A 15,055-nucleotide genomic window follows, 5' to 3' on the forward strand; every position below is an offset into this window, starting at 1 on the left:
TCATGTTTAAACAATCAAGACAAGACGCCATCAAGAAATGATTACAGTACTATCCATAATATAAAGCCATTTAACACTTATTGCACACTAATGAATGATTGTTTTAACAATATTTAATGCTATTTGTTACTTTTGTCAATTATCATCTTCATAGATGGTGGTCAGCCACAAACTCACAGTCGCAACAACTGTGAGTAAAAAAAAAAAAGATACGAGTTCTGTTCTGAATTTGTGGTCTCACATCTTTCCACAGAAAATATTACAAAACGCTCAACAGTGGTCTGAATAAAAGCCCGGCTCAATAAGCAGGATCAATAAGGTGCTCGTTATCAATAACAATTAACGAGCTCCATCCCTACACACACACACACACACATACACACACACACACACACACACACACACACACACACACACACACACACACACACACACACACACACACACATACACACACACACACACACACATCTCTATGGAGGAGCACATCAGTGGTATTTGTCCAGCAGAGGGTGAATTATTGTTCATAGTGAGCAGAAGAGAGAAGACAGAGGGAGAGAGAGAGAGAGAGGTAAGGGACAGAAAACAGGCTCACAACTTGGCACCGAGTGCCGCGCTGCGAGCCTGTAGATCTGCTATTTTTGAAAGGTTGTGAAAATTTGTGCAAATCGTTGAATATATGTAGGGGTCCCTGGAACTAAATATTTTGAGATGGGGGGGCCAAATACAAATACATTTTGGGGGTCCTTGACAAATGTTTGAGCACCACTGACATAGAAGCCTGTTAGGATTAGATATTTATGGAATTGGGTCAATATATTCAAAGACTCAAATCAAAGGCTCAAACTGTCATGATTATAAAAATTTAAAAAAATAGCAGATCTATAAATAGCAGATATACAAGAATTGGAGCAGCAGGAGCGGTTTTGCAGTCGCTAAATCGCACTGTGGTGAAGAAAAAAGAGTTGAGCCGGAAGGCAAAGCTCTCTGTCTACCGAGCAATCTTCGTTCCTACTCTCACCTATGGTCATGAAGTGTGGGTCATGACCGAAAGTATAAGGTCTCGGGTACAAGCGGCCGAAATGGGTTTCCTCAGACGGGTGGCTGGTATCTCCCTTAGAGATAGGGTGAGAAGTTCAGTCACCCGAGAGAGACTTGGAGTAGAACCGCTGCTCCTACACTTGGAAAGGAGTCAGCTTAGGTGGTTCGGGCATCTAGTGCGGATGCCCCCCGAGCGCCTTCCTAGGAAGGTCCTCGATGCACGTCCCACTGGGAGGAGACCCCGTGGCAGACCAAAGACAAGATGGAGGGATTATATCTCCAAACTTGCTTGGGAACGCCTCGGTATACTCCCAGAGGGAGTGGAGGAAGTTGTGTAGCGTCCGAGACGGCGGTGTATTATATGTGTAAGCTTAATGATCTCTTTATAAAGACAAGATGACCAGGAGGTAACTCTTTGGAACGCCAACTCGGCTAAACCATTTATTATATCTCTGCACACATGTGTCTCTCTCCAACACCACAGAACAACAACGTCCCCATCTTATGACATCATCCTTTAGGCATAACCAAACAATCCCAGAGTGGAATGGAAACCCTACAGTTGCTCAGGATAAGGAAATCTGGAGGTCTCAGTTGGAACTGTTACCCCTGCGACCCGATTCCGGATAAGCGGTTGAAGATGGATGGATGGATGGACAGACAGACAAGTTCACAGCGAGGCACAGAGTGCCGTGCTGCAAGCTTGTAGATCTGCTATTTTTTTAATAGTTAAACAGTAGCATCAGCAGGTGTGTCTGTCCATCCCTCCCTCCCGTTCTCAAACCAAATGAACCCCATTCTGATGTGTTCTGTTCCCATGCTGCTGTAAGTCTTCTGCTGACACACATAACAGATTAAGACTTAAGAAGCACGGACACAGAATTAATTATGAAGATTTGTGTGTGTGTGTGTGTGTGTGTGTGTGTGTGTGTGTGTGTGTGTGTGTGTGTGTGTGTGTGTGTGTGTGTGTGTGTGTGTGTGTGTGTGTGTGTGTGTGTGTGTGTGTGTGTGTGTGTGTGTGTGTGTGTGTGCGTGTGTGTGTGCGCGCTGTGTGTTTGAGTGTGCATATGTGTGTGCGTGTGCGTGCATGTGGCTTAAGAAAGGACACAGCATTCATTATGTAGCAGAGTGTGTCTCCTCTTGTCGGGTAAATGTCAGAGGGATTGTGGGAGATGGCGGCGGATTAACCAGCCTATCGGATGACTCCTGACAAGACGGTGCAAAGGTGGTATTGACGACCCGCGTCTCCATGGAAACGCTGTCTCCATCCCACGCTCCGGGGGAGCGGCGGAGGACTGATGTTTTTTACTGCATGACGTGTCGCTGGCAGCTGGGAACCTTTGATGTTCAGGACTGTTACCTTAGAGCAGGGGTCCTCAACGTTTCCAGGCCGTGGACCCCTTAGCTGAGAGAGAGATGAAGCAGGGACCCCCACAACCTGTTCATAGATTCCATATAGTTTCATCGTTTGACAGCACAATCATCAGTGTATTTTGGATTCATGTCAATTTGTGTTTTCAGATATTTTTAACCACTTGAACGTAATAAACCTGACCTTTCACTCTGTACTTAGTCTGCTCTTTTTCCCCTCTACACCAAAGCTCTTTGCCAAAAATAGCTGTGAGGCGTTGTGAGCTTGTAGATCGGCTATTTTTGGCTAAAGTTCATGGAATATGGATATATATACAGTATATATATTATATAATATAAAAAGGAGGACAAAATCACTCAAAGATTTGGAGGACCCCCTGTAGTAACTCCGAGGACCCCTAGGGGACACGGACCCCCTGTTGAAGACCTCTGCCTTATAGCAGTGGTTCTCAACCTTTTCAGGCCGCGACCCTCAAAATAATCATATTTTAACTTTTAACCCATATACTAGGAGATATGCCCGTGTGACGCATTTGATATAGATGCGATTTTTACCTTAACACTACAGTACATCAGTGGTTCTCAAAGTGGATTCCAGGGACTCTCTAGGTTCCTTTAGGGGGGTCTAAATTGACCCTTACAAGTCTGTAACTCTGACATCATACAAATCTCCATTTGTGTAATGTCAGAGTTAACACATTCTCTGCCATTAATCAAAATCGTCTTTTGGATCAGACTCCTGGACTTTTCTTACCTTTTAAAGTGGGCCGGAAGATCTAGAACAGTCCATTTGGTTAACTCTCCATCCTTTAGCTCTCCGTGTGTGTGTGTGTGTGTGTGTGTGTGTGTGTGTGTGGGTGTGGGTGAGTTGACCATGTTAAAGTAGCTTACTGCTGTTACCCCACAACTCATTAGGACCACTAGGTTTATCCTAGCCTGGCTCCAGCCAATAGACCCGCCCACTCTCTGAGTGAACTGCATCTCTTGGTCTGGATGTGTCATATGACGTGTCTCTTGCTACCGAAAGCTTCTCAAACCGACCGAAACCGACCAATGAAATCAATGCAATGCGGAGGAGGGGCGCGTCTAACTTTTGAAAATCAACAAACAGTGGAGGGAGGGGTGGCTGCGTGGCTCACCAGAGTTCTTAATTGCTCCCTTTGAACTTCAAAAGGGCTCCGAACTGCAGTCATTGATTGAGCCATACAAGTGTCGAATAGCTCGTTAGTGATTCTCTCTAATCAATGAAACATCAAAGACAATGACCTGTTTGGTGCATGTCATTGAGGGGAGGGGGAGGAGGGAATGTTTTGTGTGCAAAAGTCAAACACAACCCCTCCCACCAGATCTCTGTGATTGGGAATTTCAAATTTTAAATCCCCTCCCCTTTTCAATCAAATAGAATGGCCACAAGTTCAGACTCAAGCCCCAGCGTAGAGTCTGAAATCAGGCTAGGTTTATCTAGCTACTTTCAAAGGGGAGCTAAATGCCAGTAATAAGATTGGAACGTTAGTTAACAGGGAGGCTACAATGTCCTATGCTCAGTGTATTTAGTAGAATCCTGTATGAGGTCCATCATATGGTGCAGTGGTTCTCAAACGTTTACATTTCAAGGTCTTCCCTTAATGACACCCCATCAAACATTCATGTTTTTATTAGATGGTCAGTGTGACATAATATATGTCAACATACATTTTAATGACTCCCCATCAAACATTCTGACATATTTTAATTGTCAGGAACTTGTTATAATGATCATTAGACTCAGAGCAGTAACCCACCAATCTCCCTGACTCCCTCTCCAGTCAGAGTTCAGAGTTTTAATGAATGTAGAATTATGTGCAGGATGTAATATGCTGTAAATTAGTTGAGCATGTTTAAAAAAAAACCTCTCTCACACTTCTGCCAGTGTGCCAGTGATCACCCTCCCCTGTGCCAATGTTGGATTGTGCCTAAGGTTGCCCACCCCTGACGAGCCCAGTTGAGGCATTACATTTTGTATAATACGGTTCTATTGTGAAAATAGCAGATCTACATGCTCTACTCGCGTTGTGAGCATGTAGAGCATGTAGATCTGCTATTTTCACAATTTCTGCCTCTGATATTTGACAATTTGGCCAATGTTTCATTTGCCATTTTCGAGGTATTAAAAAGTCCTTACATTTTCACTTTAGAAATGTGCAGATACCCTCTATACACTTAAACTTCATGTTGGTTTGTTTACTGTTGAGTGAGAAAACAATGTTGCACATTAAGTTAATCATCTGGAGACCCCCCAAAATAAATTGGGGACCCCCCTGGGGGTCCCGACCCACAGGTTGAGAACCACTGCTCTAGAGCAATGATCACTATCACAATATAGAGATATTTAACATGTATTTTAACAAAGGAATATCACTTCTTAGGCCAACTCTAACAAGACTACATAACAACTACATTGAATCCATCAGAGTTCAGGTTATTTTCCTGTGAACTGAAGGAACTGTTTCGTACACAAGGTCTCCAGCCGGCAGAGACAATACGCTTGTCATCTACTGGTCGTCGTGACCCCTGTGACCCCTGTGCCCTCTGACCCTCCCAGGCCTGGCCCTCATCATGTGGAATGGAGTTTACACGACGGAGAAGGTGGTGCTACAGTGGACCCTACTGTCTGAAGCCTGCTACTGCACCGTCCAGAATATAGGTACCATTTACAATGTACCAGGCATGTTGGCACTGGGCAGACGCTCTTAATCCAGATTTACAACTAGAAAAGATGCAATTGGAAAAAGTGTGGTTGCATATGTATTGCCCGGATAGCCAGAACGTCACCACTCCCCCATAGAACCCCCATAGAACTCAACTACACTAACTAAAGGGTCAATAACTAAAGGGTCAATATAAGTAACTTAGTTGACTTTTTGTCAACTATGTTACTCTTTGTCCATTAAGTTTAATTTGGAAATAACACACCTCTTTGGGAGGGGTTTTTGTAATGGTTAACTTAGTTGACAGTGATGTCTCGGAGACAGACAAAATGTGTTATTTTCCATATTACAGATCCTTCTCAAAAAATTTGAATATTGTGTAAAAGTAAATTCTCTTGAAACGTTCATATATTTCTTGAAACTTTCATATATTCTAGATACATTGGACATTCAGTGAATTATTCCAAACTTTTCTTTTGTTAAAATTTGATTTTTTTATGGCATACAGCTCATGAATATCAAAAGTCCATATTTCAAAATATTACAATATTACAGGAGACCATTCAAAACAAGTATTTATAATAGAGAAATGTCAACCTTCTGAAGTCAGAGTTGCTTGAAGTCCAGTGGGAAGTTTCCGAAGTCGGTTATGTTTTTGGGGTGCTGCAATGCTTTTTCACACAATATTCAAATTTTTCGAGAAGTATCTGTATATTTGATATATTCCAAAAAGAATCATATCTAACAGGATTATTCTAAGCCGGCCGTACTTGCCCGTACTTGTCCGGACCACGCAATCAGCCGCTCATACTTTCCCGTACTTTTATCGTAAAAATGAAATTAATTATAATTTTTAAAAAAAACATTCGCCGGTCGTGCTCTGTCTCTTTAAGAAAGCATCTCAAGGGGTAAAGCGTCAGAGACGTGATGACCTCATCTGCAACGGAGAAACTTGGATCCACAGGCGGCCATTACGTGCCATTCTATTGTGTATGCAGCCAGTTGGCCAGCGCGTCTCCTCATCTTTTTCGATCAGACGAAAGACGAAATCAAGGCTTCCGAATGAGTGGATTACATGTGATTAGATCGCTGTGCGTGCAACGAGGACGTAATGTACTTTCGGGCGCTGTTTTTTCTCGCGGTTTACCCCGTCTCGCTCCATGCAAATGAACGGTGGAAAACAGCCTTCAGCAGCATCAAAGTAGGTTGGCCGACCAAAAAACGTTCTTCATGCACGGTTTGCTGGCTTGCACTGAGCGATCCGAGCGTGTTGTTATCATTTGGTGCATTGCTTTTTTAAAACATGTTTATAAATAAATAGAAGATTGCACGGCAGTACCTCTGTACCCCTGTTTTTAAGGGGCCCCCTTTGGCTGGCAAAGAGTTTTTAACTTCATAAAAATAAAATTAACAAAACAAATTTTGATTCAACTAATTTTATTGTTGTTTAACTAATTAGAAGGTGGTGGTTGTTAAATTCGGACGGTTATTTAGTTGACATTTTAGGGATATTCAGCCATTTTTTATTAATAACTGATTGTTTCAACAATAAATGATTATGGTATTTGGAAAGACAAGATCATAATGAACATAACAAGCTTTTTTTTTTTTTTTTTTTCTTTTTACTTTTAATGCAAACACATGCTAGATACTGTATATCCCTCTGACTGGAAAACTCCCGCAATTTGATATTGACCCTAAACCTGATTGGCTATGTTGACCATAATAATTTGTTGCTGCTTCCCGATTGGCTACGTTTACGCAATGTTTGTGTTCCGGACTAGAACAATAGTGTGGTTGCCCTACTGGCAAACACACTAACTAGTATAAACTGCAAATCGTTGTTTTAGCCCTAAGGGCTGAAACAACAGAGACTGACACTATATGTCCATGTACATACTGTATATGGGCATCAGATTACAGCGGAAGCTAGGGAGTGAGGATTGGAAGATTGACATATAAAATGGTAAATAAATAAATGGTAAATAGTGCATTTATATAGCGCTTTTATCCAAAGCGTTTTACAGTCTTCAGTGTTTTTCAGGCACAAGGACCCCTTAACTGAGAGAGTGATGAAGCAGGGACCCCTACTACATACTACTATACAATAGACTAGTTTGCAAATCCCGCCCCATTCTGCCCTGTTACTATGATGGGACATTTTCCCTGGGCAGATTGTTTTTATAGTGGCAGTGAATGGGATTTTTTTATGTTTTCATAGCCTCATTACAGCTATATAAAGTACCAAAGGAAAAACATCTAGGTGATATTAATAAAAAGGGAAGACAAAGGTACAGTAGTTACATTGCAAAACAGGGGGTTTCCCCGAAAATATATGTTTTAATGTGTTTAATCCCAGTGGGACAGAATCACTATTGCAGATTCTTTTATAGTGGAAGTGGATGGGATTTTTTTTTTGTTCATAGCCTCATTACAGCTATATAAAGTACCAAAAAAAACACATCTACGTGATATTAATAAAAAGGGAAGAAAAGGGTACAGTAATTACATAGCAAAACAGTAGTTTCCCCCCGAAAATATATGTTTTAATTAGTTTAATCCTCTGGATCAGAGAGAGAATAGAAATAGCAATAGAAAGCGCATTGAATCTTGGGCAGGAAGAGGAGAACTATAATCTGTTCTCCTCACATACACGTAATTCTGCCCATTTAAAATATATGTACCCAATCGTAACTAGTTAGACCATTGATAAGGTCCATGTGAACTAGTTTGTTGAAGCTTATTCATTATGATGAGCGAGATCGCCCCCTACTGCCGCGGCCGTACCAGGCGATTGCCGGACAGTTTTTGAAAGGCTGAAGCAACATTCTCCACTGCACAAACTCCACCCCCGATAGCAAAAAGTGAATGTTTTTTCTGGTTGGCCAGTCAGGGAGTCTCAGGGACCAATCAGAAGGCTGACAAAAGGTCTGATCTTAAGCAGGCAGTCGGCCAGAGCAGTCGCATTTTCGCAACGTCCAGGGACAATGAAAAGGAGGGATACTTTTTCTTCTTTTTTTCCTATTGTTCCTTGTATGGTTTGCCGACTCGTGGAACGCTCATAATTGTATATACGGAGAATTATGTGCGGAATGGAGAGGAATCACGCAGTGTTTTTTTTCCTCCACGTTGGATCGGAGCCAACGTGCGGAATGGAGAGGAATCACGCAGTGTTTTTTTTCCTTCACGTTGGATCGGAGCCAAAACATCTCGGCTTCGGTAAACTGACGGTCCTTGGGTCGCTGCTGCTGACTAAGAACAAACCCCAGATGGGCAGAATGGACAGGCGGTCCATCATTTACTTTATTCTGCTTCTTTCTGGTGATATTGAGGTTCATCCAGGGCCCGTAGTCACTCGGCAAGCCGCCCGTCTCACGAGGGAACAACAACTGCTTTCGGAGACAAAGAACCCCAGCGGTGGTAACATCGATACGGGTTCTACTGGTTACGAGTGCTATGGCTGCCCACGCGGCTCTCTACAGCAAAGCCCCAACATTGAGGCTACTTGTGACCAGCTCGCGGCCGTGGTTTTCGAGCCGCCGCCCGATAACAACAGCGCCGACGTGGACCTGGATGTCCCCCTGGATGTCCCCCTGCCGCCCCCCCTCGTCACCGAGGATGTCCCCCTGCCGCCCCCCCTCGTCACCGAGGATGCTGGTGCCCAGCTCGCAGCCGCTGGATCGCCGGAGATGTCCGTCGAGCCGGATGCCCCCCCGCTGGTCCCGCCACCCCCCAGGGATCGTGATCAGTCGTGGCTGGCGCAATATCTTGGCTTTGAAGCTGTCGGCGCCGCTACACCGACCCCCCGTGCGGTCGAAAAGGCATGGATCTCCTCCTGTTTGAGCTCACAGTCGACACAGGAACCTGAGCTCCCCACCCCCGCTCCCCCACTTCAGCCTCAACTACAACCGGACTATGATGACCACCTCCCCCCCACGACAAACTTTCCTGTCTCGGTCGTAGACAAAGAGCCCCCCAGCTACGACGATGGCTCGATTACTACAGAGAACATGCACTCTGTTGTTTTTGCCAAACCAGGACTTCATCATGTCCATTTGAACATCAATAGCTTGAATCCCAAAAAACTGGAGTTAATTAAGGGAATGTTTCATGACGGTAAGGCAAAGATTTTATCCTTCTCTGAAACTAAACTTGATGACTCGTTTACGGATGCTAGCATTGAAATTGCCAACTATACTGTAATCAGGAATGATAGAAACAGGTATGGAGGCGGAGTTTGCATGTATGTACACAATGATGTCAATTTTGTCCCCCGTCCAGACTTACACCACAGTTCACTTGAAACTGTATGGATTGAGGTAATCTTTGAACATGCCAAAAACATACTAATATGCGCTGTCTATAGACCACCTGATCAGAATGATTTCTTTGAGCTGTTTGATGAGAGCTTAGCAAAGGTGGACGGTACCGAGTGTCACATTTTGGGCGACTGGAATGTGGACATTTTGCGTAAAGACGCACCCATGTTCAAGTCCTTTGATGGGTTATGCAAGCAATACAGCCTCACTCAGCTTGTCACAGTACCCACCAGGGTGACAGAGCACTCTCAAACCCTCATAGATCTCGTCGTAACCACTGACAAGTCCAAAGTCACCGCTAGCGGGGCTATTGTATGCGGTCTTAGTGATCATTATATGATCTACTCTACCCGAAAAATACACAAACCCAAAGCTAGTGGCCACAGAACTGTCGTTGCTAGAAGCCTGAAGAACTACTCCAGTGAGGCTTTTAATCTCAAACTAGCGGGTGTAGACTTTTCCCCAGAGCTGCAGTGTACAGATGTCGAGGAAGCATGGTGCGGTTTTAAAACCAAATTGACCGATGCTCTAGACGACGTGGCCCCCTTGAATACCACCAGGGTTAAAGCCCGCCAAGAGCCATGGTATAACTCAGATATTGCAGAATCAGCTAGACTCAGAGACAAAAAATACGATGAAAAACGAAAGTGCTGCAAAAAGCTCAAGAAAAAATTCAACCATGACCTCAAAAAACACATTGAGCATCTTACTGCTCAATGCAAGAGACTTAGAAACCAGACAACCGCCCTAGTTAGATCCGCCAAAAAAAACTACATCGACGACAAAATCGATGAATACAAAAACAACCCACGAGACCTATGGAAGTTGCTTAACAACCAATTAGGCTTAAAATCAAAAACCATATGCCACAACATAAACATCAAAACGGACGCCGCTCTCATTTCTGACAAAGGTGAAGTGGCTACCCATTTTAACAAAACCTTTACCACCACAGCCCGTTCACTGGTCAAAAGACTGGTCGCCCCATCTGGGCGGTATGGTGAAGAATTTGTTAATACATTCTACAAAAAACTGGGCGTCAGTAAAGACAGCTTTAAACTTTCCACAGTGACAACTGATGAAGTGTTTAAAAAATTGAGCGCCCTACCTCAACACAAGGCCACTGGCCTTGATAAAATCCCAGCTAGATTTCTCAGAGATTCAGCCGCCACCATTGCTCCAATCATTACCCACATAATTAACCTTTCCATCGAACAGGGTCATGTCCCCCAGGACTTCAAACTAGCAAAAGTAACCCCCCTGCATAAAAAAGGTAGCAAACTAGACCCTGGAAACTACCGCCCCGTTTCCATTCTTAGCTCCATATCCAAAGTCATGGAGAAAATAGTCTACGAACAGATTGCAAGATATCTCGATGAGAATAATCTGATTTACGAGTTCCAATCTGGATTCAGAAAATCCCATTCCACTGACACATGCCTTCTCTATTTGACTGACCAAATCAAACGCGAAGCGGATCAGGGCAAGTATAGTGGCATGGTCATGATGGACCTCCAGAAGGCATTTGACACCGTGGATCATGCTATTCTGATTGAGAAACTAAAAGCCATCGGTCTTGACAGCGCAGCAGTGAGCTGGATGCAATCTTACCTGGTGGGGAGGGAACAGGTGGTGGAGATTAACGGTACCCTGTCCCCCCCCCTCCCAGTAAGCTGTGGAGTTCCCCAAGGTAGCATACTGGGACCTCTGTTGTTCCTAATATACGTGAACGACATGGCATCTGCTTGCGACTGCAACCTGTTCCTGTTCGCGGATGACTCGGCTCTCCTAGTCTCGGGCAAGGACCACTTGCAGGTTGAAAAGACACTTAACTCTGAACTGAGTAAGATCTGCACATGGCTTAACGACAACAAATTATCAATTCACCTGGGCAAAACCGAGTCCATCCTCTTTGGATCAAATCATAACCTCAAAAAGGTAGAGAACTTCACAATCAAAGTGGGTGACAAGGTCATAACACGAAAAAACGAAATCTCCTACTTAGGATGTATCCTTGAAGCTAATCTTTCCAGCGAAAAGATGACTTCAAAAGTAATACAAAAAATCAACCAACGAACTCGTTTCCTACAGAGGATCGCCCCAATGGTCAACTTCAACACACTGAAGACCATAGCTGGTGCAATAATCCAGCCCCTCTTTGACTATGGAGTCCACGTATGGTATCGTGACGCCCCACAAGCCCTAAAAACTAAACTCCAAACAGCCCAAAATAAACTAATTAGGGTCCTGCTTAACCTTCCCAATCAGACTCACCTCACCGCTACTCACCAGTTGAGAGTGGGGTGGCTCAGAGTAGATGACAGAGTACAGCAACTTGCAATGGGCCTGGTGTACAAGATACACTACACCACTATGATACCCAAGTACCTGTCAAAATACTTTAAAAACGTTAAGGATGTCCATAATTACAACACCAGAGGCAGTGCCACAGATCACGTTCAACCCAGAGTCAACTCAAAGAAAGGGTCGAACTCGTTCTTCTGCTACACCACAAAAATGTGGAATGCCTTACCGAAGGCCATAAAGGAGTGTGGATCACTAGCATCCTTTAAAATTGCCCTAAAAAACCACTTACAGGCAGCAGCCGTTCACAACTGGTAAAAACCTAGCCCAACCCTACCCTCCCTGCCCCTTCCTTGTATATACTGTACATACTGATTGTTTAGACTTACTGTTACCTGCCCCTTCCTTGTATATATTGTATATACTGTACTTACTGATTGTATAGACCTACTGTTTTCTTTTTTTCTTTACATATCTACTGCATAGTACTGTGTTCTATTTGTCTGTCATTCAATGTTATATGAGATACTTTAATGGTTTCCTGTTGAAATAAGCTTAGTCTTTTCATGGATCTCCTTTTAGTAGACCTTGTACCAGTGAACTGTACCGTCATGAATCTGTACATTTTCCTATGCAAACTTCTAATAAAGCCTTCAATCAATCAATCAATATTGTGTCGCTCAAGTGGTTAATGTAATAAAAAAGTAAACAATGTGGTGGCCCCCCAGTACTAACTCTGAGCAATGATTACTATCACAATATACTGCTTTAACATTATGACAAATGTTTTGTTCTTATTATTCTATTCTATTTGTTGCAGAGTGTATTAGAATGGTTTTGTTTTTTTAAAACTGCTGCTTGTTTGAAGACTCATCCGCCAGCATCTCTATTCATTTACTGTGTTAACGCTGACCTCTTGTGGTCACTGAGTACAAGTACAGCTTTGTAGGACATTATCATCCAGTAAAAGAAAATTGTTCCTACATTTAACTGGTAGAGTGCCCAGGATTATTCAACATTTAATCGGCAGGTGCCCATGGCAACACGCCATTTTAGCTACCTTTGAGGCCCTCCTGGCAAAAAAGTAATCCGAGTAAATGTAATCCAAGCATGTCCTGTTTATCACGATAATATTCTCTTTCAGTCAGGACCGCTTTTAAACAATCGTGGGCCACAGCGCTTATGTAACGGCCGGTAGAAAAGGCCGCGTTTTGAACATGAAGGTGATTTAAAAGCTAGATTATAGGAGAAAATGTACTTTTCTGCAGCAGCGTAACATGCATGTCTATGAGGGAGACAGCACTTCCCGGTCACGTGATCTCGCGCTGCATTTTGGGAAATGGATTGTTTTTTGTCACTGAGGTAGCCAAGTACAGTAGCTACTGTACAGTATAGTTTACTGTACAACGCGTCCAACGCATCGATGGGCACACGATGTAGACATCAAAGAGATTGGTGCGTTGCCACGTCGTGGACCTCTGAGTTAAAGATGTACATATTTTTATTTTCATTAAAAAATATATTTAAAAATAATTGTATACATTTTAAAACAAACACATGTTATCAATTCCCAAAATAAATAATATATATATATATACAAAAAGTAGTGAAAAGAGACGACCTACAAGCTCTTAACGCTGCGCGAAACAGCGCGTTGTATGCTTTTAAATCGGCTGTTGCCACTTGTTTGGGTCCTGGGCAGCTGTGTGAACCAACACGTGGGCAGCGGTCACGAGGACGTCCCACAATAATATACATGGATGTACTCAAGAAAGATGTAGGAGCACAAAGTACCAACGAGCTGGCCAGATGTATGGAGAACCGGGATGACTGGAAGCGACGATGGAAGGCTCGTCTGAGGACGACCTAGAGAGAGAGAGAGAGAGAGAGAAACACAACGAGCTAACCCTGAATGACCTATTAATAGGCCCGTGACTCTTGAGAGTATACAAATGGAACCAAATGGACCCCCATTCGTACACACTCAGAGTTAAGGGGGTCCTTGCAGATGAAACATTCCTAATATGCCATAATGTCGTACAGTAAATCAGTGTCATTCATATTCTGTAGAAAACCTGGAGACTTGACATTCAGTAATTGGTTCTTAATATCAAAATAACAACATTATAATGATGGGGAAAAAGAACATTTAAAATGTGGCACGGACAAGGACAAGTCTTTGCCATGGACACATATGTCCATGTACGGACATATTGATGACCCCTTTTTTGAAGTTTTCAGCCCAAGGACCCCTTAGTTAAGAGAGAGAGATGAAGCAGGGCCCCCCACAACCTTTTCATAGATTCCATATAGTTTCATTGTTTGACAGCACAATCATCAGTGTATTTTGGATTCATGTCAATTTGTGTTTTCAGATATTTAACCACTTGAACCATCAATACATAATAAACTTGACCTTTCACTCGATACTTAGTATGCTATTTTTCCCCTCTACACCAAACCTCTTTGCAGAAAATAACCAATCTACAGAGGCGTTGTGAGCTTGTAGATTGGCTATTTCTGGCTAAATTGGACACTACAGTTATATAAGTGGTTAATATAAAAAAGGAGAGAAATGTTTCTATCACACAAAGATTTGGAGGACCCCCTAGGGGTCCCAGACCCCCTGTTGAACACCCTTTATAAATATTAATTGTCATGTTTTGTTTTTGTTTTGTGTTTTCCAGTGACTGGCGCCGCCCTGGTGGAGGCGGGCTCATGGCCCAGCGGTGCCATGCTGCTGCTGCTGAGCAGAGCGCTGTTCCTGGTGGTCACCCTGGGGTACTACACCCAGCTGGGGCGCAGGAACAAGAAGGGCGGCTGAGGAGCCACGCCCCCCCACGGGGGGGGGGGGGGGGGGGGGGAAGAGGGGAGGGGGACATTTTGTGGGAGGCGGCCTTCAGCGTCCAAAGTGTTGTTTTTTTTTGTTTGTTTTTTTGTTTCTTGTTTTGTGTTGGTATGGAGTCGAGAGAGAGGAATTCGACTACCATTGAAGCGATGCCGTCCGCTTTTGCTGACGGGAATCCGGACCGTGTTTTTAATCATGCCGCTCAGGGGCCCCCGGAAAGTCTCCTCATAATAATACAATGAGAAAGTTCGCCCCCTAGTGGTGGAAATATGAGCGGCTTTTGTCACGTCGCTCCCCTGCCAGACTGCTGACGAGTTTCCCCCAGTGCGGCTGTGTGATGTCATCGATCGTTGTGATGTCATCGTTGTGATGTCATCGGTGTACAGAGGGGGGGGGGGGGGGGGTGTATTATTGACCATATTTCACACCGCAGCCATCTTGGATCACATGAACACATGGGGGTGGGTGGCAACAAACCAGCCAAT

General features: G+C 43.7%; 1 protein-coding gene across 1 annotated transcript in view; it reads left to right on the top strand.

Moving 5' to 3' along the window:
* The window catches only part of LOC308293660 (tumor protein p53-inducible protein 11-like), a gene marked incomplete at its 3' end in the record, with an annotated part of 82,726 nt that extends 68,180 nt beyond the window's left edge, over window positions 1-14,546 (top strand). The window contains exons 6-7 of the mRNA XM_080736255.1: window positions 4,994-5,095; window positions 14,410-14,546. Of these exons, the coding sequence (XP_080592381.1) occupies window positions 4,994-5,095; window positions 14,410-14,546 (239 nt within the window). The remainder of the gene's footprint in view (window positions 1-4,993; window positions 5,096-14,409) is intronic.
* Between the last annotated feature and the right edge of the window lie 509 nt (window positions 14,547-15,055).

The sequence above is a fragment of the Nannobrachium achirus genome, assembly GCF_963921795.1.
Source record: "Nannobrachium achirus genome assembly, chromosome: 11".
NCBI lineage: Eukaryota > Metazoa > Chordata > Actinopteri > Myctophiformes > Myctophidae > Nannobrachium > Nannobrachium achirus.